This window comes from Eulemur rufifrons, chromosome 19 (genome assembly GCF_041146395.1).
Source record: "Eulemur rufifrons isolate Redbay chromosome 19, OSU_ERuf_1, whole genome shotgun sequence".
NCBI classification, from domain to species: Eukaryota; Metazoa; Chordata; class Mammalia; order Primates; family Lemuridae; genus Eulemur; species Eulemur rufifrons.
Window position 1 is genome coordinate 87,824,065 of NC_091001.1, and position 26,888 is coordinate 87,850,952.

At 33.8% G+C, this 26,888-nt stretch overlaps 1 protein-coding gene across 1 annotated transcript in view; it reads left to right on the plus strand.

Annotated features, from left to right (window-relative positions):
• Positions 1-23,612, plus strand: part of STRN (striatin) — a 98,431-nt gene extending 74,819 nt beyond the window's left edge. The window contains exons 8-18 of the mRNA XM_069494248.1: positions 69-179; positions 3,146-3,289; positions 4,497-4,633; positions 9,225-9,400; positions 11,343-11,390; positions 12,196-12,317; positions 15,787-15,954; positions 17,639-17,779; positions 21,341-21,448; positions 22,957-23,043; positions 23,134-23,612. Coding sequence (XP_069350349.1) covers positions 69-179; positions 3,146-3,289; positions 4,497-4,633; positions 9,225-9,400; positions 11,343-11,390; positions 12,196-12,317; positions 15,787-15,954; positions 17,639-17,779; positions 21,341-21,448; positions 22,957-23,043; positions 23,134-23,303 — 1,412 coding nt within the window. The 3' untranslated portion in view covers positions 23,304-23,612. The remainder of the gene's footprint in view (positions 1-68; positions 180-3,145; positions 3,290-4,496; positions 4,634-9,224; positions 9,401-11,342; positions 11,391-12,195; positions 12,318-15,786; positions 15,955-17,638; positions 17,780-21,340; positions 21,449-22,956; positions 23,044-23,133) is intronic.
• Positions 23,613-26,888: the final 3,276 nt, after the last annotated feature.

Below are 26,888 nucleotides of genomic sequence, written 5' to 3' on the forward strand. Positions count from 1 at the left end.
GACATATTGACTTAGAGTGTTCAATATTTTATTGAAAAAGGCTGTTTCATTTGTTTCACTCTGTTTAGAAAAGGAAGACCAGTGTCTCATGCCTGAAGCCTGGAATGTGGACCAGGGAGTAATTACCAAACTCAAGGAACAATACAAAAAGGAGAGAAAGGGGAAAAAGGGGGTGAAGAGTAAGTGGAAAACATTGTATCTGTAAATCATAAATCTTGCCTCTTTTACATCCCCCAGTTTTTTTTCAATGTTTTCCTAAAACTACTTACTCTTTTTCATTTCTGCTCCTCATCTCTTTCCTTTTCATCTGCTCTCAGGGGTTGAAATTAAATGGTTAGCTATTTGATTATGAACTTAAAAAAAAAACCACATATGATTATAGAATCATAATAAATCCAGAGCCTCATGAGAGTGTTGGGCTATGTATTCAAGCACAGTGGTCATTTGATTTTTAAAAGTATATGTGCTTAATTATAACAATGATTTTTTTCAGTGACAATTTATAAAGCTTATCTATTGTGACCCTCTGGCAGTCCACCAAAATTATTATTTATAATTTTAGTTCTTGAAGAAAGTTAATTTCTACCCCTGAATATTCCATGTGCTCATAACATGCAGTTCATTTGCTCTCACCACAATATGCTATACAGGGCACGGAGTCAAATATATAATTTTTAGAAGTATTTATCTTCTAATTTAATATTTTGGCCAATTTCATTTATAAGAGTATTACCAATTACCTTTTTTCTTTTCAATAAAATATGTGCCACATCAAAAACAGAAGCCAAAATGAAATTTTTAGCCCTGTGAATCATATGTGTAATAACTCTTTAATTATGCAAATTATTAAGAAAGTTTAGTAATGGACCTAGTTAAGTATGCAAAATAGAAATATAAAAGCTTTCAAAACATTTCTGAAAACAGCCTTAAACATCTTTTTAGGAGAACAAGGCTAAACTACCTCCTTGGACATCCACCTTCATTGACCAATATAAATGTAAACCTGACCTCCCTTTTATGGCAATAGAAATTTTCATTCTTTGAGATATGAAAGTAGTAAAAAGTAAGATTAAAATCAAACTTAGGCTGGGTGCAGTGGCTCATGACTATAACCTGGCACTGTGGGAGGTTGAAGTGGGAAGATCACTTGAGGTCAGGAATTCAAGACCAGCCTGAGCAAGAGAGAGACCCCATCTCTACTAAAAATAGAAAAAATTAGCCAGGCGTGGTGGCGTGTGCCTATAGTCTCAGCTACTAGGAAGGCTGAGACAGGAGGATCGCTTGAGCCCAGGAGTTCGAGGTTGTGGGTGAGCTGTGATGATGCCACTGCACTCTAGCTGGGGCAACAGAGCGAGACTCTGTCTCAAAAAAAAAAAAAAAGTCAAACATTAAGAAATATATTTTAAAATTGCAAAAGACTGGAAGGATATGTTTTTCTTTTTCTCTCTTTATAGTTAAGCTAAAGCTTATTAAACACCAGTCATTCCTGTTAGGATATTCTTTTATAACCTGGTAGTTACTTTAAAACATTTAAATCTTTACTTAAAATATCTTAGAATTTACAAATATTTAGCTTGAATTGATAAAAAGTCAGTATCCATTATTGATGTTAGCATAGTATAGATCAGTGCATACCAAGAGATGATGTCATTTAATGCTAACTCAATATAGGTTAAATCAGAGTGAAAAAGATTAATATTAAAACATAAGAACATGTTGTACATTTTATCCAAATATACTGATAAGAAATTTAATCTTAAAGTGAGACATAATTTGTCATGGCTTTTAAAGCCATGACAAAACAAGTTAAACCAAGAAAAATTTGATATCATACATGAGAAACAATTTCCAGATTAACTTAATGTTCAGATATTTCATTATGCCAAAAAAATGAATGTCTTGAAATGTAAAACGCCTTTCTATTGGGAGGGTAGTCAGGACTTATGTATTATAGAATCCATCTACTCTTACATTGATTATTCAGTTCTTATCAAATATTAAGGCATCGCTGTAGTTGGAATTTAGCACTTAACTGAAACCACACCATTTGACTGGAACAATATTCCTACTAATAGAAGCAATTGGATTTCCTGAATTGAGGGGTTATTATCTGTGTACAGTCATATAACACATGGTTTTTTTAGTGAAGAAAAATTACTCTCTAGGGGTGAAATGTTAATGTCTTTCACTGAAGATAGGGGGACTGTAGATTGAACTTCAGCACATTTTATCTGTCATCTTCAGTTCATGATAACTTTTGATGAAACAGTGGTCTGGGAACAAGTAAAGACTTGTGTAAGTAAAAACAGAACTGAAGCAAAACTTTGAACTGGTATGTAAAGCATTAATTTTTAAAACACCATAACTTTTATTTAGTTGAACTGGAAATTTTTTTACTCATTAGAAAAAGTTTGAGTCTTTTTGATATGGTCTGGTGGAAATATTTCCAGTCAAATTGTGTACTCCAATCATATTATCTTGAAATATATTTCTAGGCATTAGTTAACATTGCTTTAAAATAGTTATATTCTTTGCTGGTATAGGAAAAAAACATAATGGACTATGGGTAAGATTTTCCCATTCTTAATTAAACTTATAACAGGAAAAACTACCGAAGATCTGTTTCAGCCTCTATCCTATATAAAACAGTCAAAACAGGGATGTGGGAGAATGAAGAATCAAAGCTCAGGTAAGTAATTAGCAGGGCATGATAGCTCGGGTATGATAGCTTCAGGATGTAAGGCAATGAATGCAACTTAATTTAAGCAAACAAGCAGGGGTGTTACTGTTTAATTCAGTACATAATAGGTTCATAGTCTGTGATACCCGGCTGCATTTAGAGCAAATACAGAGGTTTGATTATAGAGTATTGTTACTTCTAATGGTCTAGATTGGACAAAAGCAGTCTTTCATGAATGTAAATAGTGATGTTACTCCATTAGCTTAATTTTAAAATATATGTAAAATATTCTTTTCAAGAAATAATAAACTTTTAAAATAATTTGAAAGCTTTGAAAATACTTACCTAGTAAAATATTTTTAAAGGTAAATGTTGATAGATATGAAATAAGGTTTATGGCACCAGTTTGATGCAGTTGGATAATTCTATTTCCTCTTTTTTGTCTCCCCTCCCTTTTTTGGCTAGGACCCAATAGGTCAAAACTACAAGATATGCTTGCTAATTTGAGAGATGTTGATGAACTTCCTTCATTGCAGCCATCTGTGGGTTCACCTTCCAGACCCAGCAGTTCCAGGCTTCCTGAACATGAAATTAATAGGGCAGATGAAGGCAAGTATTTTAGACACTGAAGCACAAAAAGCACTTGGATATATATTAAATTCAGTCATTAGGGAGGACTCTCCTGTTTTACAGAGAATTTTATTCTGCAAATATTTGATCTGCATAGTATTCCCCAAATGCAGGCTTTCTTACATTCAAGGAGGTTTGATTCCAACACCAATTTTTAACTTGGAAAAGGGTGCACACACTTAAAAACCAACTCTAAATTCTGACTTAGAATATCCTCTGGCTCCACAGATGCCCGTGTGGTAGGTCCTGTATATACCATTCCAATATTAAGAGTCTATAAATAGCTAGTGAATGTTTACTTTGAGACTCATAAATATTTCATTTAAGCATTTTATCAATTGATGAATGAAAAAGTCACCTGAAAGTGTAGTCACATTTTCTGTTTTCTGTTTTTCCTTGTTCCTTTCAGTCCTTGTCCATATGCATATATTTTTTATATAGGTATATTCTATATACATATCATATAGAATAATTCTATTTTGTTTTATTTACTTAACATAAAATAATACAAATAATTTCCATAATTATAATTTAAGATTGCATATTATATTTTAAACTTGATACAAAACCATTCCCCTTTTGGGTATTTAGGTTGCTTTCAGTTTTTTACAGTACAATCTTACAATATATGAATACAGTTCTTTCTTTTAGGCACAAGTTCTGATTTATCTATTTATAAATGTATAAAATGCTTATATGTGGAAATTGATTTTAAAATATGTATTTACATCAGCTGAAAATGCAGTATGACATAAAAATAATCTTGACACATATTTTTTAAAAATTATATTGAATTTAAATACTATAATTATTTGCAATGTATATGTCTGTTCAGATTATTATTTATGGAAAACACAGCCTGAGAAAAAGCATGAAATATCAAATGAGGAAAACTTACTTTCCTTTAGTCATATTATTTTTCATGTAGTGAAGAGGAAATGACAGTGGATTATTATATTTGTTTCATGTTTTACTTTTCTGATTAGATCATGCCCTGAGCTGTGGCTAAGATATGGAAAAAGCAATCAGTTCTTTAGGATCTTCTTCTACTTACTGAATTTTACTGTGTTTAATTTAAAATAATTAAATATATACATGTCCTTATAAGAAATTTGATACAAGGAAATGAGACTAAATGTTGATTCTTTAGGGGTTTTTTAATGTTTTCTTTGTTTTCCCTCTTCAGTGGAAGCATTGACATTTCCTCCTTCTTCTGGAAAGTCATTCATCATGGGAGCAGATGAGGCCCTTGAAAGTGAACTAGGACTTGGAGAATTAGCAGGCCTTACAGTGGCCAATGAAGCAGATTCACTAACTTATGATGTAAGTAGTAATTTTATTTTTGATGTTTTTACTCAGTTTTTGAAAATAAAAAGTTAATTTTATAGAAAAAGATGGCCGTGGTAAAACTTTACAAGTATAGAACCTGGTTCAGTTTTCATTGTAAACTTTGAAAAGATAAAGGTAAACATTTTTCATATAACCTAGAGATTAAAATTTTGGGCTTTGCCTAAATCCGTAAGTCAGTGTAGTTTGTTTATTGAAAGAAACTACTTTTTCTGTTACCAAGTTTGGGTTTTGTTTTATGTTTTAGGGCACCAGTGATTAGTTGAAATTCATGTCTATCTAAATAGCAACATTTGTCTTGCATCTTTAGTACATCAGCCAATATCCTTTTGAGAAGTGATTTTAATTATTGGTAGGCATAGATGTGTATAGTGTGCTTTCCAGATGTTAAGACTGACCCATCAAAGATTTAGACCTTTGTGCACACATTTACTTAATTCCAAACACAATTGTTTTATAAATGCATTTATAATTGCTCATCACAATAAATAATTTGTCAGAAAAATAGTTGCTTATGTCATAGGTAAAGTATTGATAACGTATCTTACCATTTTATTAAATTCCTCTCACTTTGATAGTTAATTATGTCTGTTGGAGAATACAGTGTAGCCCTTGCAGCACACTTGCCATACAGGGGATATAGATGGATGCCTAAGCAAACTATAGATATGATCAAGAAGCACTGCAAAGAGGAACCCTTACCACCCCACTCCTCTTCTTGCAAATCAAAAACTCCAGCTCTGTGCTTAAGTCCATTAGTAAGTCTTTTGGGTTCTACCTCCAAAAATAGCCAAAATCCATATATTTCCTTTCACCTTCCATCTTAGTCCATTTGTTTTCTCACCCAGAGCTGCTATAATAACCATCTAATCTCAATGGGGTCCTTGCACTCTATTTTCAACAAATATGTTACAGATTTTTAAAAAATCATTTCCATTTCCAATGTTTTTGTAGCTTTATATTTTACATTTGTTTTTTAAAAACACCATTTAGTTGACTTTTGATTTTTCATCTAATCTTTGACAACTTTTGTCTTTTAACAGGAGCATTTAGTCCATTTCTTTTTAAAGTAATTACTGATATATTTGGATTTAAGTCCAGCTTCTATTTCTGTGCACCTGTTCTGTGTTCCTTTTTCTTCTATTTTTTGCCTATTTTGGGATGGATTTTTTTAATTTAAACCCCTTTACTATTTGGAGTTTATATACTCTTTTGCTACTCTTTTAATGGCTACCCTAGAGGTTATCAACTCTTTTAGTGGCTACTCTAGAGATTATCACATATATCTTTATCAAAACTTCTATGCAAAGACCTTAGAATACTTTTAATTTTCACCCTATTTATATGTCATTCTTGTTATATATTTCTAAACATATTTATCTCCTACAATTAGGATTATTTATTTTACATTTTACATTATCTTACACATTTTGCTTTTTTCCATTCTTTCTTCCATGTCTGACTGTCTTTCTGGGATCACTTTCCTTTTTCTCTAAGAACATATTTAATATTTCTCTCTAGTGAAGATCTACTGGTGCCCAGTTAGTTCTCTGAGTTTCTGGTTTCTTAAATTTCTTTGTTTAACCTGAGTGGGTTAACTGTTATTTCATTATCACATATTGAATTCCAGTTGGCAGAGGTTAGGTGTTTTTTTTGTTTTGTTTTTTTTTTGCGGTCTAAGCATATTATTGTATTTTATTATCTTTTTGTTTTTCTTGTTTTCTGCTAAAGTCAACTGTCATTTCTGTTGTTGATCATTTCATGCTAATCTGAGGTTTCTTTCTCTAATATTATCTTCATTTTCAGCCAAGGTTTGGTTTCCTTTTTATTTAACTTTCTTGAAGTTCTTAAATCTTCTTGGCTTGATATGTTTTCATTAGTTTTATGAAATTCTCAGCCATTTCTCTTCACATACTGCTTTTGCACCTCTGTCTCTCTCTCTTTCTGGAACTTAGTTATATGTGTATTAGACCTTCTTTGTATATCCCTTTCTTTATTTTTTTATGACCCATCTTTCAGTTCACTAATTTTCTCTTCAATAATATGTAATCTATAGTTAAATATACCTGTTGAAGTCTTACAGTTTTTGCTTCTCAAATATTTTTTTTTTTTTACTGTGTACAAATTTCTTCCAAAATTTTCAATCTTCTCTTTTAGCTTCTTGAACATAGTAAGCATGAGTATATTAAAGTTGAATTGTATACTCTGTAGTTCTGTTACTATTATATGTTGGTTCTGCTTATTTTCATTTATATTGTCTTATCACCTTATGTGCATGGCAATTTTGTATGTTCAAATAACTGTATTTGAAAAGTTGTGTATAGAAATAACTTCAGCCCTAGGATGATATCTTCCTCCAGAGAATATATTTTAGTTTGCTTTTCTCAGATGTTTGCAGCTACTAGAAATCTGGATCACTTTTCAATTAAAGGCTTTGCTTCTTCTAGTTCACCCTTGTGTCCGGGATGAAACCCTTGGAATCACAACCCAGGGCAAAGTGGTTCTCTAAGCCTCACTCTCTTGGCAGGTCTTCAGTATCAATTTGTATCCCTGTGGCACTATAAAGCTGCCACAAGCACCGCTCAGTTTCTCAGCCATCCCCTCTGGAATCAATAAACATTCTCTGGGGAAAAACAACCCCAAATATTGGGCTCACCTTTTTAGTCCTCTGTCTTCTGGATCTTGGCCTGCTTTTCTTAACTACTTTTTAAAATTTTCTTAATATTTTGCTTTTCTGCTTGTCATTGGTATAGAGGCAGTCCAAATTACCTAATCCATCATGGCCAGAAGCAGAAGTTCCCAATAGATACTTTTGCTGTCTGTATACCAACCCCACAAAGAGTTTATTTAGTATCTAAGGGAACTTCATTTTCTATATAGAGAAAGCTCATTCTTTTTTAATAGCTCTTAATTGTTAGAAAACTTGGTGTTAATGTCTGTCATTTTGTTTTCAAAAGTAGTTCTTGGTTTTATGAAGCATATTAGTAATCTATTGCTGAGTAACAAATTATGCTGAAATTTAACAGCTTAAAAACAAAAAATGTTTATTATCTCATGGTTTCTATGGGTCAGGAATCCGGGAGCAGCTTAGCTGTGTGGTTCTGGCTTAAGGTCTTAATGTAGTTGCAGTCAAGATGTTGGCAAGGGCTGCAGTCTTTACCTGAAGACTCAAGTTGGGGAGGATCTGCTTTCAAGCTCCTCATGTGGTTGTTGGAAGGCCTTGGTTCTTTGCTGGCTATTGGCTGGAGACTTTAGTTCCTCACCACATGGGTCTCTCCAGGGGCTTCTCAGCATGGCAGCTGGCTTTCCCCAGTGCAAGCGCATGTGAAAAGAGAGAGAACAAGAGCACCCAAAGTAGAAGGTTTTATAACCTAATTTTGGAAGTCATTTGTTATCACTTCTACTATATGGCATTGGTCCCAGAGACCAACCCTATATTGTGGGAGGGAACTATGTATGTTTAAGTATAAGGAGGTGGGGCTGATTTGGAACCATCTTAGTGGCTGTCTACCACATTAAGACATTCAGAAGGGGCCAGGCATGGTGGCTCACACCTGTAATCCTAGCACTCTGGGAGGCCGAGGCAGGAGGATCACTTGAGGTCAGGAGTTCAAGACCAGCCTCAGCAAGAACAAGACCCCATCCCTACTAAAAATAGAAAGAAATTAGCTGGGGAACTAAAAAAAATGGAAAAAATTAGCTGGGTGTGGTCACACACACTTGTAGTCCTAGCTACTGGGGAGGCTGAGGCAGGAGGATCGATTGAGCCCAGGAGTTTGAGGTTGCTGTGAGCTAGGCTGAGGCCACGGCACTCTAGCCTGGGCAACAGAGTGAGACTCTGTCTCAAAAAAAGAAAGAAAAAAAAAACCTAGTGTGATTGCTAGCCTTGTTGTGAAGAGTTCATACATGGTGCTAATTTAAAGTCAAATACCAGTTACCTCTTTTAGCTTCCCTATTAGTTGGATGAAAAAAAAATAGTGTATTTTTCCAGTTGTTGAAATGGAATTATTATGGAGAGAAAGAACATAACAATGTGTTTGTTTTACCAATGGAATGTGTTCTTTGTATTATCTGATCGTCTCTTCCAATTTTTAACATTTTCTGTTTCCAGTTTATAAACTTCATTTCCAGTTCGATGAAGAAAATTCAGCTCCTATTAAAAAGTATTGAAAATTTCAAAATTATCATATTCTGAAATGTCAACAGTTTAAGGATAGCTTAGTTTTTCAGCTCTTAACTAAAATTACATTTTCAATACTATAATTTTTGTTGAATTACTTGATTTTTTTAGCACCCTAGTGAATATCTATTTTACATTAGTATTTGATTTGCTTTTTATATTATGTTGTTTTGTTATTACATCTTTCATATTTCTTCAAAGAAAGCTACTGGATATGCTAATTTTGCCTCTTGGTTTGGTATTTACATTTAAAAATTATATTGTTTTGAAAATTGCAAAATGCGGTGGCTTAATGACAAATCAGCAAGAATTAATGTTGAAATTCAGGGTTTTTTTCCCCTGTCCTGAACTAAATGTATAGGTATCTCTGTTTTGTTTCTTTAACAGATAGCAAACAATAAAGATGCATTAAGGAAGACATGGAACCCTAAGTTTACATTAAGAAGTCACTTTGATGGCATCCGAGCCCTTGCTTTTCACCCCATTGAGCCTGTTTTGATAACAGCATCAGAGGACCACACACTAAAAATGTGGAATTTGCAGAAAACTGCCCCAGCCAAAAAGTGAGAATATTCTAACATTACTTGACTATTTTAATTAACAGTTTTTCAGCAGAAAAATATGTATTTTATTTTTGCTATTAATTTTCCCAAATATTCTTGTTCGTTCTTCTTCACTTCATCACATAATTGAGAGTGTTTTTCCCTTCATACAATCTAATGTTAAGTTGGAAAACTGACACTTAGAAAGAAACAGTATTTATTATCTGATGGTTTCCTCAAGGTTTGTGAATGCTGATTATAGTCCTTATACATACAAGTGTTTTAAATGGCTGTCATATTTGGGGAGCCCCTTAACTATACCGAAGGTGTTTTAAATGGCTGTCATATTTGGGGAGCCCCTTAACTATACCGAAGGTTTCTACTGTTCTTATAAATAGTTACAAGCATATTTAAAATCATCAAACCTCCACCCTCACCCTGCCCCATTGTTTACTAGGTGTGGACTTACAGGGTTTAGGAGAGGAAAGGTTGATTGGGAAGGGTAGAGGATCTCTCTTTGGTCTTTTCTTTTGGCCTTTAGCCTTTAGGTACTTTCCATACCCACCAATATGTTAAGGCTGAAAGACACTGTTGTTGTCATCACTTAATTGCTAGTGCTAGCCCTGGCCCCTTGATTCCTGTCTTAAGTTATAGGCAGACAACAGTCGCATAGCTAGACTTCATTGTCCCACTTGCTTGGGTCCTTATTGGAGCTCCTTTCCTTCCTTGGGGCGCATGTTTTAGAACCAGCATCTGCCAGCAAAGGCCCTTCTGCAGTGTCAGGCACATTTGTTACTATAGGAGTACAACTGAACATCAAATAGAAGAAGTTACAGAAATTTTACTACTGGTAGAGAAACTCTATTGCCCAGTTTAAAAGAGATCAGTGGCATTCATGCTGTGAATCATACGTAGGGTAGATAAAATACTTGAATTATCAGTCTGCATCAGGTAGCTCGACCAGACCATGCATAAACCAAATGGACCCTCATATGGACCAGGTATTTTTAGGAGAGAAAAATAATTTCCAGGTTATACATTGTGCCTTTTACCTTTCTAGTTCTTTGGTCACAGTGTGCTAGTTACAGTTCTATCACAATCACATTACGCTAGAGATGTGAATGTTTCATCATATATTCTTGACTAAAATTTAGCAAGATATTGAAACAAATTTCTTGGTGGTGGTCTGTTTACCTTTGAATTTAAAACTTGGTAATGACTTGAAAGGAGATAACATATGCCTATAAATAACTTCATAACAATGTAGAAAATGGTAAGTACTTGACTTTAAATTCAGTGTCTGTCAACAGTCATGGCCAATGTTAGGTAGTGTAGTGTACCCGTAGTGTTCTGAGTAATAAATAAACTGAAGTCTTGAACAATTTCTACAGTATCAAAGGTAGATATATTAACTTTTATGGAAAGGCAAGGAAGTTAAAGTGCCATTTGTTGAAATCCTTTTATGTATATGGTTCTGTCCTAGGCTGGTTTTGTTTTTTTTTTTTTTTTTTGATAGTAGAAAAATTATTACTATCCTGTGAATATTTGGTATTATCCCTATTTTTCTGTTTTACTTTAAACAGAGGAATCTGAAGTTCTGAAAGATTAAATAACTTGTGTAATGTTAGCCAGCTAATGATGGGACTGGAAATTGAATTCAGAAACTTATCCCTTCAAAGCCCATGTTGTTTCTCTTGAGTGAAGCTGTCTCTTCCTTTAGTCAAATAGATTATGACAGTGCTAAAAGCACTGTAACAAGGTTTTATTACTAAACAAGGATCTTGTTTCTTGATACTATGAAAGTGTAATTGGTGTTAAGTAAGCTGCCTTATGTATCCTGTAGTTGAGAATGGTATATTACCATATGTTTGTGTTTCTAAAGGCAATTTTATGACTTATATTCAATTATAGTGTTTGCTACTGAAACTTAGATTGGTAAAGTCATCTTCTTTGTCTGATTTAGGAGTACTTCTCTTGATGTAGAGCCTATCTATACATTCAGGGCCCATAAGTAAGTATGTGCTTTTTCTTTATTTTAAACTAACATCATTATAAAACAGCCTGATTAGAATATTTTATTTATTTTCACTTATGTATTTGTGTTATGTATTTTTTGTGTTTATTAGTGTTTTTTGTAAATGTAAAAGAAACTGGCAGGTAATATAATGCTAAAAACAAGTTTGTTGCTGCCAAATAGGAATCCTTGCTTAAATTTTTATTTGCATGATGTTTAAATAATGTATATATCTCTCTTAAAGTTGAGGTAGTTAGGTTTAAGTATTAGAAATCCTGACTTTTTTTCCTTAAAGACACAAGAATTTTTTTTATTATGATCACATTGCATGTTTATCCTGTTTCCATTTAAGCTTAAACTTGTCTATTCACTTGATTTAGCACAGAGATAGATATACGTTTTATATAAAGAGTCAGATAATAAATATCTTTAGGCTTCTAGGCTTTTAAAAATATTTTAGGCTTTGCAAGCTGTATGCTTTCTGTTACATATTCTTTTTTTTCTGTTGCATATTCTTATGTTTTGTTTTGTTTTATAACCCTGTAAAAATGTAAAAACCATTCTTAGTTTGAAGACTGTACACAAACAGACCGCTGGATTTGGCCTGCAGGCCATAGTTCACCAACTCCTGGTTTAGCAGAGGAAGAAAGCTGAACAATGCTTTGATAGTACCTGTATTTTTATTCATTATAAGAAGCAGAAAAATAGCCATTTGAGTAATTAAACAGTCTTATATTTAAGAAATCATATTATCAGATTGATTTTTGAGGCTTGCAATTGATTTTTTGTAATAATCTCCCAGAGGTCCAGTGCTTTGTGTGGTAATGAGCAGCAATGGTGAGCAGTGTTACAGTGGTGGTACTGACGGACTGATCCAGGGCTGGAATACCACTAATCCCAACATCGACCCCTATGACTCCTATGGTATGTGATTCCCCAAAATCTCAAAGTATAAAATGTTTTCTTTCTGTACATTTTTTCATAGTACATACAAGGATAAAATTAGATAATTTTAAAAATAAATAAGTAAAAGAAAACCACGTCCTTCCTTTGTTAAAAAGGACTTCTATATTTAAGAATTAATTTGATATATAATGCTACAAGGAAAAAAAAGAGAAAAACATTCTTGAGAAAGCAGTTCCCACCCCAGTCCCTAAAGTCTCATTGATTGGAAATGCTGGCTTGATTGACAATTGTTTTCTTCATTTTAGTCATCTGTACAGTACTTTGATACATTATTACTAATCTGTAATCATATGTCATCACTATCCTTGACAAACAGCTTTGAAGGGAAATGAATGATGGCATCATCCCCTTGATCAATTATTGGAGAGATGTAGAAGCTAATAACTTGAAAGCTCGTTACACCAAAATATTTTAAAAGGCCTCAAAAGTTAAGCAATACCCTTTAGTGTTAGGAGCAATACAGGAGCAATACCATAAATTATAATCTATCACTAAATATTACCATAAATCCCTTGTAAAAACTGTTTAGGAATTGGCTGTTTTGGTTTCCTCTTAAGTTCTAGAATGGTTGAAGTGTCATATTTGTCATAAAAACATATTTTAATTTCGTTATAACTTTAGATTCATTTTACCACCAAACCTAAGTGAAGATAAGAACTTCAATAAACAAAAATTTCCCCCGTTTATTTAATAAGCATTAAACAAATATTCTGTGAAAGGTAACTTTTCTTACAAATTTAGCTGTTTGATGCTTTTTCATACTTCTTTTATCCTTCTCCCACAGGATCAGCTGTTCCTCATTCTGAACCAGGCCAGCTCTTCCCATTTTGACTTTATTTTTTTAGTTTCTTTTGGGATTGTACTTTCTTTGTCTCTCTCTCTCTCTCTCTCTCTCTCTGTCTTGGACTACATTCTAATCTCTTGCTCCATCGTTCTGTCAAATCTTAATTAAGCCTTACCCTCTTTGCTCTCTCTCTATCCCCTCAACATTCAAGTAAATTTAGGTAATTCCATCCTGGGCAAGGGGAAGCCTTTACTTGACCCTATTTCCCTCTCTAGCTTCTGTTTAGTCTCTTTCCTGCCTCATCTGTGTTTCTTTGATGACGTTGTTTAGAAAACATAATAGCTACTTATTAGTTCCACGTTCTTACCCTCTGTGTAATCCCTCTGCGTTCTGGCTTCTGGTTATATCACTTAAATATAACAAGGTTGTCAGTGACTACCTAATTGCCTGAACCAAGGGTCTTTTACAGTCCTTATTTTACTAGATGTATTGGCTGTATCTGAGATTGTTAACAACTTCATTCTTTTTGAAATCTGTCTATTCTGTTGGCTTTTTTGACACTTCATGACAATTTCTAATCCCTATCCTTCATGAACTCCTTTCTTTTCTTGCCTTAAATATTGGCATTTATCAAGGCCCAGACCCTAACTCACTCTTTGCAGTGTACAAACATTCCTTAGGAGATTAAATTCACTTTTATGGTTTTATATGCTATTGACTCATAAACCTCTTCTTTAAGCTTCAGACTGCCTACAGGAAATTTCAAAGTGACTGTTTCATTGTCTCTAAATCCCAGCATATTCTGTACTTCTTCTCCCATATGCTCTATTTTAGTTGGTGGCACTAACAGAATTACCCAGACTAGAGACCTAAGAATTATCCTAATTCCTTGTTCTGTTGTACTATCTATACTTATTTAATTACCTAGTTTTTTGAAAATGACTCCCTAGATATTTCTCGAATTTACTTTTCCTGCTCTGGCCCTTTTATCACTTCCCCTTGCTTAGGTGTTCATCATCACTCTTCCAGTCTACTGAAACAGTCTTCATCTTGATTCTGTCCAATCTGTCTTCTGTACTACAGCCGAGGTTACCTTATTAAATACTTACATGACCCTGCTGCTCCTGGGAAACCCTTCAGTGGTTCCGGACGCCTTCAGGATAATTTCTAAGTTCCTTACTATGTCATAGGAATCCCACCATAAACTAGTTGCCCTCATCCCATCCACTTTCTGCCTCAAACTCCATACTCGAGTACTACTGAATTGCTTATTTGTCTCATATCATGCTATTTTTTCTTTTGGGGTTTTGTAGGTGCTGCCTCCTCGCCAGTCACACTTTCCCTCTCTCCTCTGACTGGCTGACATCTGTACACTCTGGGAGTCACTCATCTCTAAGTTTTTACTCATCCCAGTTAGTCTTTGTAGTAACTGGTGTCTGTCACTATTACTGTACTTTCAACATTCTTTTGAGGATGGGGATAGTATTGTGTATTATCTGTTTTGCTCTCTCATCGAACATAGTGCTTGACATACTTGACATATAAATGTCTTTTTTTTTTTTTTTTTTTTTTGTTGAGACAGAGTCTCACTTTGTTGCCCAGGCTAGAGTGAGTGCCGTGGCGTCAGCTTAGCTCACAGCAACCTCAGACTCCCGGGCTTAAGCGATCCTACTGCCTCAGCCTCCCGAGTAGCTGGGACTACAGGCATGCGCCAGTATGCCCGGCTAATTTTTTCTATATAGATTTTTAGTTGTCCATATAATGTCTTTCTATTTTTAGTAGAGACGGGGTCTCGCTCTTGCTCAGGCTGGTCTCGAACTCCTGACCTCAAGCGATCCACCCACCTCGGCCTCCCAGAGAGCTAGGATTACAGGCGTGAGCCACCACGCCCGGCCATAAATGTCTTTAATAAATAATTTATGGTATGTCTGAGAGAAGATATGAGATATAATACCGTTGGCATTTCCAGACTTAACATCTGTGAGTATCTTGAAAGTACCACCTCATAGAACCATTGTGAGGATTAATAAAGTTTCCAGTTTGACTTTTATGAGACTGTGCCAAGTGACCTTCCTTACCTCCCTTGCCCTTCCTCCACATACACATCACCCACATCTCAGTTACTGCTGTTTGAGAATTTGGGGATTACTATAGGTGTCAGTTCCTGTCCATTATGAATGTCACACTTTCAGCAATAACTGCCAGTCATCATACAGTAGGATAAGGGGCCAAAAGGAGGTATAGTCAAAGTGCTGAAGGACTTCAGAGGAGGAAAAGATCTCTCTGTTCACTTCCTCAGGGAGTGTGAGTTCTGGTTTTTCCAAAGGTATAATAGATTAAATTCATATGATTTGTATTAACATGCTTTTTAAAAATCTAGACAAAAGGGGGAAGGAAATAAATAATTTTTTAAGGATAAAAATATATGCTTTTAATTTTAATTTTTAAAATTTAAACTCTATATTTGCATATTTCCAAGTCTTTTTAATTACTGTAGCATTTCAGAAGACTAATAGAAACTTAATCATATTTTATACTGTTATCAGGTGCTTCTGTTTATATAGTTTACTTTCTCTGGAATCTAAGTACCTTTATGATTTGGGGTTTTTCCTCCTAATTTTGCATTTTTTGCTGTTTGAATAGATCCTTCTGTTTTAAGAGGCCCTCTGCTGGGCCACACAGATGCAGTCTGGGGTTTGGCTTACAGTGCAGCACATCAGCGTTTGTTGTCCTGTTCAGCAGATGGCACTCTGCGTTTATGGAATACAACTGAGGTTGCTCCAGCATTAAGTGTATTTAATGATAATCAAGGTATGTACTTTAGAAAATTATTTTGCTGAATCTTTTGTAAAACATCTTATTCTGAGAACAAGCAAGCAAATAAATGGTTGAATGAACTCTTACTTTAAATTTAAGGTAAAGGTTTTTGAAGCGACAAAAGTGTATTTGTTTGAATTTTCAACTTACATATAATTTTTAAAAACATTGTATTTGGTGAAAGAAAACACAGATTTTAAATTTTATAAAATTGAGATATAATTTATATGCAATGGAAAAACACGTTAAGGGTACATTTCAGTGAGTCTGATAAATGAGTATACCCCCGTAACTCACTCAGCTATCAAGACAAAGAACATTTCCTTTACTTTCCCCCAAAGTTCTCTCATGTCCTTCCCAGTCAATCTGCTTCCTCCATTCCTAACCAGAGGTACCCACTATTGCGATTTCTTTCATCATGGATTAGTTTTGTCTATTCTAAAACTTCATATAAATTAAATAATACAGTATGTATTCTTTTGTATCTGGCTTTTTACTCTCACTATTATGTTTCTGTAATTCATCCATGTATCAATTTATTTATTTTTATTTGATAGTATTTTATTAAACCATAATTTGTCTATTCATTTACCTCCTGATGGACATTTGGATTGTTTCTGGTTTTTTATTATTATGAATAAAACTGCTGTGAATATTCATATATTTTCATCATAGGCGGGTAGAGACCTAGAAGTAGAATTGCTGGGCTTTCAGGTGGGTGTTTATTTTACTTTATGTGAAATCACCAAAAGTTTTTTCAAAAATTTTGTGGTTGTGCCATTTTACACCATTGACAGCAATGTATAAGAGTTCCAGTTGCTTTACATCCTTACCAACATTTGGTGTTGACAGTCTAATTTTAGCTATTCTGGTGAGAGTATAGTAGTACTTCGTTTTAATTTTAGTTTACATTTCTTTGATTACTAATTATGTTGAACAATTTTTTTTGTTTGTTTATTAGCCATTCATATATCTTCTGCAATACACACATTTTTGAACTGTTAGCTTGTTGTAGTTAGATTTTTAGCAAAATGTAAAAAAAAAAATCACTGTTCATTTTATATATATATCATTCTATTTTTAATGTTTATACATAAGTTCCAACTTTTAACCTATTTAGATGGTAAATAAAAATATGTTTATTCTTGAGCTGTCATACATAGCTTGTTTCTAGGCTTTAATGAGTTTTCATTTGATACTTGCATGATTCTGACAATAATAATTAGAAATTTTCCTTTTTTTCTTTTTTTAAATTTTCATGTCACATGTTAAGATGAAATTTTACTTTTTAAATTTCATATTTTTGATGAGTTAAAATTCCTAGTAAGAGATGGGTTTTTGAAATGAAAAATTCCCATTATGCCACTCTAAGTCCCAGGTTGAGGTAGAAGGAGCAAAATTTATAGTTCGTACATGTTTTCCATTTGCTTTCTAAATAAAGGTTTGCATTCCATGAATGCAAAATATTAGCTGAGTAAGCTAAACAGGTAAGGATAATAAATAGACTAGAGCTAGAAGTTACAAAAGAAATTGAGTGGTTAGGAGCTAATTCCTACTGTTATGGCAAGCTGTTTACTTCTTAAGGAAATCAGGCCCTTACTTGTTTTGCTATATTTTAAGCACATTGCCAAGTAGACACTTTAACTGCCATTCTCTTTGAATGTGTTCTGACTCTTAGAATTGGGAATCCCTGCTTCTGTGGATCTGGTAAGCAGTGATCCGAGCCATATGGTAGCGTCATTCAGCAAAGGATATACAAGCATCTTTAACATGGAAACCCAACAACGCATTCTTACTTTAGAATCAAATCTAGATACACGTATGTATACTCATTTTAAATAGTCTGTGTTTGGATTAATTTTTTAAATTTAATCAAAATTATAACTACTAGAGTCAACTATTATGAAAAATACTTGTCATTATAAAGTGTTCTGCCTCCTAAATGTAAGAACACAGTTACTTAGAAGGATATAATGATTTACAGTTGGTTTTCAGAATTTGGGTTAAGTTTATGTACATTTCAAACTATACTATAATAGCATTTGAGCTATTCCAAAGATGAGTCAATTTTAATTTTATATCAAATGGTGAATTTTCAATTCTTTTTGAAAAAAGCAATATTCATTCTGAATACAAAATAAAATGTTTTTATTTTTCATAATTTCATTGTTTGAATCATTTAATTTCATATTAATATAATTTGATGTAGCTTAATACTGATTAGAATATGGATCACATTGTGGCTCTCAGAATCCCAAATCTGAGGCTTCTTATTGGATGTAGAAAGTCAGGAAATACATGTTTTTTGAGGTTGTAAAGATTTTATGGAATGTTTTTGGTTTTTGGCTCTCTAAACCATTGCTTTCTATCTTTAGTCATAACAATCACAATTTAGGTTGCAGCTGATAAAGAAAACCACATATACGGTTGTTTTAATTTGAGAACTAGCTTTTAAAATAATTACATGTTGTGTATATGCACATGTGTGTGAACATGTACATGTGCATGTGTGTGCATGTGCTTGTCTGTCCTTCCCCCCTTCTCTCAATTTTTCATCGTTCCATTTTGGTTTTCCTTATTTTCCCTTCCTAATCTGTTATTCTTTGTTTTCTTCTGATATGCTTTGTGACTTGTTTGGGGAAGTAGGCATGAATAGAACTTTGAGCTATTTGAATATAAAAGAGAGAGATAGGAAAATAAAAATTGAGATTATAGAATTGGAAAAAGAGAAATTTTTTTGCCAAGAAATATAGGTTTTAGCCTCTCAGTAAATTTAAAATCACATTTAAACATATGACCTAAAACTACAGTAGTCAAATAGAAAACCAGTATCAAATTAAGAAGGATGTGAACATTTTTGGAATTACTTTCAAAGGTTGTGGTGAATTCTTTGGATAACCTGAGTGGCAAATAACTGATTTTTAATGACTGCTACAAGTTAATAAGACTTAAATTCTGGTGGGTAAAATGGATACAACAAACTAGGTGACCCCATTTTTTTTTCCCCCAAGAGATGTGATCATAAAGTAGTATGACTTTTTGCCTGATACTGGAAACATTTTCAGAAGAAGATTGCTGAGAATGTTTTTTAACAAAGACAACATTTGAACATTATTGGAATAAGTGATAATTATTTGAGTTATAATATGCCCTGACATTTCCTAAGTTATCAGTTTTATTGCTTTTAGAATTGTATAAAGCAAACTTAAATTAGTTTTTTATTATGTTTTACTGTGGACTGCCTCTCTGGTGTTTATATTTGATTATGTTGTTCTATTCTGGAATTTAGCAGAGTTTTAAAAAATTAAAGTTCAGACCAGACTTGCTTCAAGATAAAAGTGAATTTCATACAGAGTTTTAAATGATGAAGGATGTTTGTTGTAAGAATAAGAATAAATTACCCTTCTTCTCATTGATGAGCTGATTGTGATAAAGTCAAAGGTAGTTGAAGCAGATAAAGTCACAAGCTGCATGTGAATATTTGGAGGATTGTTCTGGATTCATTATTAGAATGATGCTGCTAGGCCTTCAATTTATTTCTAGCATTCTTTGCATTTTGCCTACTTCTCTGATTTACCATCAGGTAGAGAAACTGCCTTAAAAGTATTACCAAGTAAGAACCTTTATCTTGGCCTGCTTTCATGATTTGATTTCTATCATATTAATTTATTAACTCTCAAAGTAATTGAAGCTATTTCTCTGAAACTTCTCTCTCAGAATTTATGGGATATTTCACTTAAAGTATTTCTTTTTTGTTGTTACTGTTTTTGTCTTGCTAGACCTTACAGAGGGTATTACTCAATGGTGTGTTATCTGTGGAGGAAAAAAATCCATAGACTGAATTTTGAGACTAAGCATCTCTTTGTTTAGGATTGTCTAAATGAAATGTAACTGACCAAGAACTTATTCTACATGGTCAAATGACTTTTTTGTTCTATGTTCACCTGCTACTAGCATTGGAAAAAGACGATCTTTAGTTTCTAAGATGTCTTATTTCTAGGAACCACAGGAAAATCGAAGATTAGACTGTTTTTAGCTATATTTTATATTATGTGAATGTTAAACTCATAATACCTATTCTGGGATTTAAAAAAAAATTTAACTCTTTACATTGAAATAATTTTAAACTTACTGAAAAGGTGTAAATACAAGAAGTCCTGAGTATTCTTTAACCCATTTTTAGCAGTTTTAAACATTTTGCCACGTTTTCCTTTTCACTCTCTATATATGTGTATAATTTAAAATTCTGAACCACAAGAGAGACATCATGCCCTTATTTCCCTAGATCCTTTAGCATGTAATTCCTAAGTACAAGAAGTACAAGGACATTCTCTGACATATACGTTACAGTGTTCAAAATCAGTAAATTTAACATTGACACAATACTGTTACTGTTCATATTTGCCAGTTGTCCCAATAATGTATTTTATAAGGACATCCCTTCCTCTCCTTTCACCATGATATAATTTTTTAAAGCTTTGCTATATCTTAGTGTTATCTTTATGTCAATTTTTCTTTTTTTTTCACAAAAAATATCTTTAAAAATCACTAATTAAATTTCAGTTCTTACTTATTGATTTCCTTTTGATAAGAAGTTCTCAGGAAGAACTTGTGATAGCTTAGGAACCGGTTTTGGTAGTTGTCTGATTTGCATGAGCCATCTGGTTGGGATAGAGTTAGAAGATAGAATAGGTACTGGTTTTGTTGCCTGATTTTGAGGGAGTCACAGCTTTCTGTGGACCTTGGTGCATTCACTGTGATATGGGCTTAATGATATGAGGTCTGTTTTATTATGAATATAATTGAAATTTCTTTGAAAGCTTTTAAATAATATACAAAAAATACTATTAGAATGCTGTTTTAAGATGACAAACTAGGTACTATCAAATGATGACCATTTCTATTATGATGAGGAAGAGTGAAAAAGAGAAGATTTAAAGGTTAAGAAGCTCTCTTTGTCATATTATCTTTAGATGACAACTGTGTGATAAAGAGCTTTATATGTAAAAAGGAGCTAAGATTTAAATTTGGGATTTATCTCCATGTAAATGATGATGGTTCTTTGTATTAAAGTAGCAAAAATATCATAGAACGTTGTAAAATGGGAAATATCAGCGGCTCTAAGCTAAGCTCTAGGTGGGACCCATAGATAGCAAGTAATGGAAAGGAAATTCTAATTCTTAGTTACCTCTAGATTTATCAGTATAACATAGCTCAAGCAATTCTCATTTCCTAACATTGAAATTATGGAAGTTATCACAGAATAAATAAAAGACAAATTCAAGTCACATTATTTACTTTTTCAGTCTCTGAGTATTCGGTTCTCCTTTGTGTGAAAAATAATATCTTTAATCTGTGTTGCTTTTTAATTTTTTTTTAGCAGCTAGCTCTTCCTGCCAAATAAATAGAGTCATCAGTCATCCTACTCTTCCCATCAGCATCACTGCTCACGAAGACAGGCATATCAAATTTTATGATAACAATACAGGTAAGAATTTATAAAGAATTGACTTTTATTAAAGCAAAAAAATCCCTGCTACAAGTAGGCTAATTTTTGGGTCTGTTGGTGGCTTCGTAGTCAGGGAATAGGCACGGAACACAAATAGTTTCCTGGTTCGGTTTCTGTTCATTCCATTCAAATCTGCTAAGACTAGTCTTCATTATACAGTACAGAATCGTTTTGGTTTATTTAATAGTGAGTAGATGCCATCCTTAGGCCCTGGAGCCAAGGTTATCACTAGGGATACAAGGAAAAATATATTCTAATACCAATAAATATGATCTGTTGCTATGATATATTGCAGTATACTGGGGAAAAGTAGAAACACATTGGAAGTAGAGGCATATGATCATCATATTTTGTTTAAAATTGTTCATTTATTGAATATCCTTATTCAATATTCAATTATTCAGTGATTGAATAGCCTTGTATTCAGTGTTGCAAATGGGAAACCCCCAGGCCATTTGGTTTATTTTATTCATTTTTCCATGGACTAATCTTTTCTGTGTTGTTATACTGACAATTTGGTCCTGATTGATTTGAATTGGGGCATGGAGGCTTTCCCAGTTTTATTGGATTACATTTCACCATTCTAAAGGAAATTCATGAAGAGCTTTGCTGGGAAGGAAGCACCCTGTATTACTGTCGTAGTTACCAACGTATCTGCTATTGGCTTTGTTAATATGTTGACTTTTGCTGCGTTTGCTTAGCTGCTAGTGATGAGTCATTTAATACTTTTAATTTCTTTGTGTATGTTGTTTTCACCAAAATTGTGGCCATGTTTTCTTTCTGTTCCTTTGTCTTTGTCTCAGTCTTTTCTCTCTGTGAATTTGAACTCTGTTCTCACAACCCATATATAATTTACCTCTAGGTAAAGGATGCAAACTGGGTGATTAATAATGTCTATGTTCTAGTTAATGAACATAGCTTAAGGGCATGTTTGTGTAGAAATTATTGACGTCCACGTTGTGGTTTAAAAGACAGAAGTATAATCTAAAATTTGAGCTTCTTTTGTTCCTCATCATTACCATGACTAGAGGCAGGAAGGACACACGTGTTTTAGCTGATGGAAAAGGCTGTTGAAACAGGCTGGGTGCAGTGGCTCATGCCTGTAATCCTAGCACTCAAGGGAGGCCAAAGCAGGAGGATCCCATGAGGTCAGGAGTTTGAGACCAGCCTGAGCATAAGCGAGACCCTGTCTCTACTAAAAATAGAAAAAATTAGCTGGGAGTGGTGGCATGCGCTTGTAGTCCAAGCTACTCAGGAGGCTGAGGCAGGAGGATCACTTGAACCCAGGAGTTTGAGGTTGCAGTGAGCTATGATGACACCACTGCTCTCTAGCCCAGGCAACAGAGCAAGACTCTGTCTCCAAAAAAAAGCTGTTGATATTATATGTACACAGGAGGGATGACTTGGGAAATCAGTATAATATAGTAGCTGACATATTTTCAAGATGAGGAAAGTTATTAATAGAGTAACAATCTCTTTTTCTAAAGGCAAACTGATCCACTCGATGGTAGCCCACCTAGAAGCCGTTACAAGTTTAGCAGTTGATCCTAATGGCCTCTACTTGATGTCTGGCAGTAAGTCCATCAACTGTGGATTATTTATTTGTCCTTATCATTTTCATGTTAACATAATTTTTCCTTTCAATTTCCTTTCTTTTGGTATAGGTCATGACTGTTCAATACGTTTATGGAATCTAGAAAGTAAGACGTGTATCCAAGAGTTCACAGCTCATCGGAAAAAGTTTGAAGAATCGATTCATGATGTAGCTTTCCACCCATCTAAATGCTATATAGCCAGTGCTGGAGCTGATGCACTGGCTAAAGTCTTTGTATGACACGATGCATCATCTTCATCTTCTAGCTCTTTATAAATAATCAACTGCACAAAAGAGATACAGAAGATGAGGGCAAGAATCAACTCATCCTGCCCTTTTGTTCTGCTGAAGGAGCACAGAGAACATTTGTTAAAGTATAGTTTTGCAATTCATATACTGTTTTCTAAAACTAAGGTTTGTTCAGGTTGCTGCAAGCTCGGCTGAATCTATGAGCCTGAAAACTGTTAAAAATTTCCTCCCAAATAGGCACTTTTATTTCTGAGGTTGTTCTAATTCGCTAGGCAGGCCTGAGCGAATATAGGTTTAGCTTGTCCTTATTGAGTAAGTAGGACATGCTATGATGGATAATTAAAAAGCTCAATAGCTGGGAATGAATAAAGGAAGAGCGGAAACTTAAACCTAGTTCTCCTTTAAGAAACCTTGTTAAACACATTAGGTAGTCAAAACAGTAATCTTTGTCATATCTACCATACTAACCCCTTTGTGTATAATGACCGGCAGTCTTAAAATGAGTTTCTGATTTAGCTCTACTTTCAGCTGTTCACATAAAGCACCTGACAAAGCATTTTACCTATTAGGGGAAAAAAATGCAATAATATGTTAAATATATAATTATTAAGAAATGCAAAACAAATATTTAGTTTGCAAGCAGATTTCTATATTGTATTACAATTTTGAAAATAGATTTGGTACCATTCTAAAGTTTAGCTGTCAAGCACTCACCATTATGAAGAATAGTTGATAGAGTCTGCTTTTACTAAAGGATTTAACTTACACAGATTTGAAATTCTGTTTATTTTTAAGGATAAACAGGGCATATCTCTATAATTTCTATTTTGAAATTCACTTTATTCCTGTGATATTTATAGTACCAGAGTGATTATTTCATATTGATGAAATCTTATCTTTCAGTGACTGAGAAGATGAAAGTTCTTGCTAGTTCTCATTTATCAACACCCACATAACCATGCTTCAGATGATCTCTGTTCTTTCTTCTTTGTCTCTTACTTACATGTTATCTGACACCTACCAAAAATAGTTCATAATTATTGTTTTAACAGTCCAAAGAGTATGATTAACCTCAGGCAGCTGCTTTTGCAGAAGTACTAATTAAAGCAAATGTTTTGTGCCCCAGAAGTCCTCTATTAATATTTCCAAGAAGAAGAACCTCCCAGAAATCTGGATGGAAGAGTTCAATTCCTAATACTGGCTAAAAAGTTCTCTCTCTCCCTATCTATCCCTCCCCGCTGTTTAATTGTATACACATGTTTTAGTGGGCAGTAAATCTATATTGTTGCTGTGGAAAACCTTACATACCTTAAAAGGCCAGGCTTCCCCAAACTCACCTTACCTGTGACCTACATGTGGTCAGCTTTTGGGTTTCCTATGACCCCACTATCTGGACCTCGTCCCTATCATACAGACCTCATCCCTCTAGCTGCCACGCCTCTCCTCATATTATTTCTTATTTGCCCCAAATGACAGAGAAATTGCAAATAAATTATTAATGCCCACCTTTTCACAAAATGTATATATACACTAGGCTCTCAGATTTAAAAAAAAAACTTATGTCCACAAATATTTTAGCCTATTAAAATAATTCCTACATTCCTATTCCCACATTTTCCATTGTCATAGCAGCGATGCTTTTGATGATATGCACCTCTACTCCTTGAAGATGTATTCTAGTGGTGGTGTGGATAATTGATAATATTTCTTTAAAATTTCTGTTTGTTTACCTCTAAAATTCTGCAGTGTACAGGCAAATTTTCTTTAAAGGTCTAAGCTAAATTTGTCTGATATAAGATATGCTATAGTATTTTAACACAGCTACCTTTTCATTTCATCTTTGTGTTTTGGCTAATCAGTGAACTAAAAGACCTCCTTTTTATAATCAAATGAATTAACCCTAGACATAAGCTGCCAGGTGAATGTTTATATTTCTGTGCAAATATAGAATGCTACATTGTGTTCAGTAAATTTCTTTTGGTTCTTCACAGAGTGAAGAAAGGTTGTTGCTGACCTAACATTTAGAGAAGGAGACTGAAAAATTCCAGTTAGGTGCCCTTGTTATATTTATGATGGACAACCACAAAACTATTGATTGTTCTACCAGTTATTGCTTTAGTTACCTTCTAAGATCTTCAGTGCCTATTTTACTAATGTCACTGAAATTCTGGAAACCAAGACACTCTGTTCTCCTGTTAATTTTATTCTTTATGGTTGAAATTTTTCTGTTAATGGGTGGGAAATAATCATGAGATATATAGACTGTAGTGCAAATGATGGAACTGTTGAAAGTTCCTTAGAAAGCCAGTGCTGTGCCATTGGAGACTGTACACAGAGAGTTTCTTCACTAGCACTGCATGATCTCAGCCTAGAAATGAGCCAAAGCTGTCTTCCAACCAGATAGTAGTAGCATACATATGTGTCTGACTTTCCCCAGCCTATTGAAAATTCAATGAAAATTCACAGAACAAATTCAATATTCAAACAGCCATTGAAATGCTGTCATAGTGCTTGATTTGTAAATATTTTGGATGAAATGTATTGGAATAGTATGAAAATCAGCAGGAGGTATAAGTCCCTGCCTTATTTTCATATGCTATGGATACATCTCTGGGAGCTTGCAGCACCCTTCTCAAAACACAACTGTCATATGGAGCCCATTTGCTACTCAAACCATAGACAGATATTTAACATAAGTGGTATAATGACCTTCAGTATTTTTCTATTGAACAAGTTTAGCAATTTTTGCCATTAAACAGATACTTAGTTATGCAAAGTATTTAGCTTTTATAATCATTTTAGTTATGACTAAAAGGGGGGAAATGGAGCTGCATCACTAATAATGAACTTTGTGAGAAATTTTTTGTTTATCTGACTTTCATTCCTTCAGTATTCTTGCTATAAATTTCTTTTGGAGATAACGATGAAGATTTATTTGAAAATGTCTAAAATGTATGTATATTTTATAAATATATATTATATATATTGTAGGAATATATATAATATATATAGACTATATATATAAGAAAAACCATAGGTGCATTTTACTGTTTTGTATTTTCATTTTTGGAGGTAGTGTACACAGCAAATAATGATGAGTATGGCGAGTGTTGTGCTGTTTGCTTTTGCAGTATAATATATAGTTCTAAATGTCTAAATTACTGTATATACTATATTCATTATAGGCTAGCATGCTTGTTTTAAAAATTGTCATTCTAGTTTATTAAAATCTGAATGTAAGAAAACCTGGCTATTCAAATGTGAATTGAAAAATATTCCATTCTCAGTACTGAACTATTTCCATTGAACATTCAGGCTTTTTAACAAAACAAGTATCATCAAGAAGGCAATAGCTAGAAAATGAGAGGTGCCTTTAAAAAAAATACAAATGCAGCCTTACAGTGAGGATGAAGATTGAGTTTGGGGGGGAGGGGGGACAGTGAGAGAGAGAGTGTGTGTGTGCGCACGCGTGCATATGCATGCGTATGTGTGTTTACCAATTTGTGAAGGTCCTGATATGTGGCCATCAATGTCTTTTTAATGTATCTGCTCAACTTCTAGGACTTCAGGGGACAT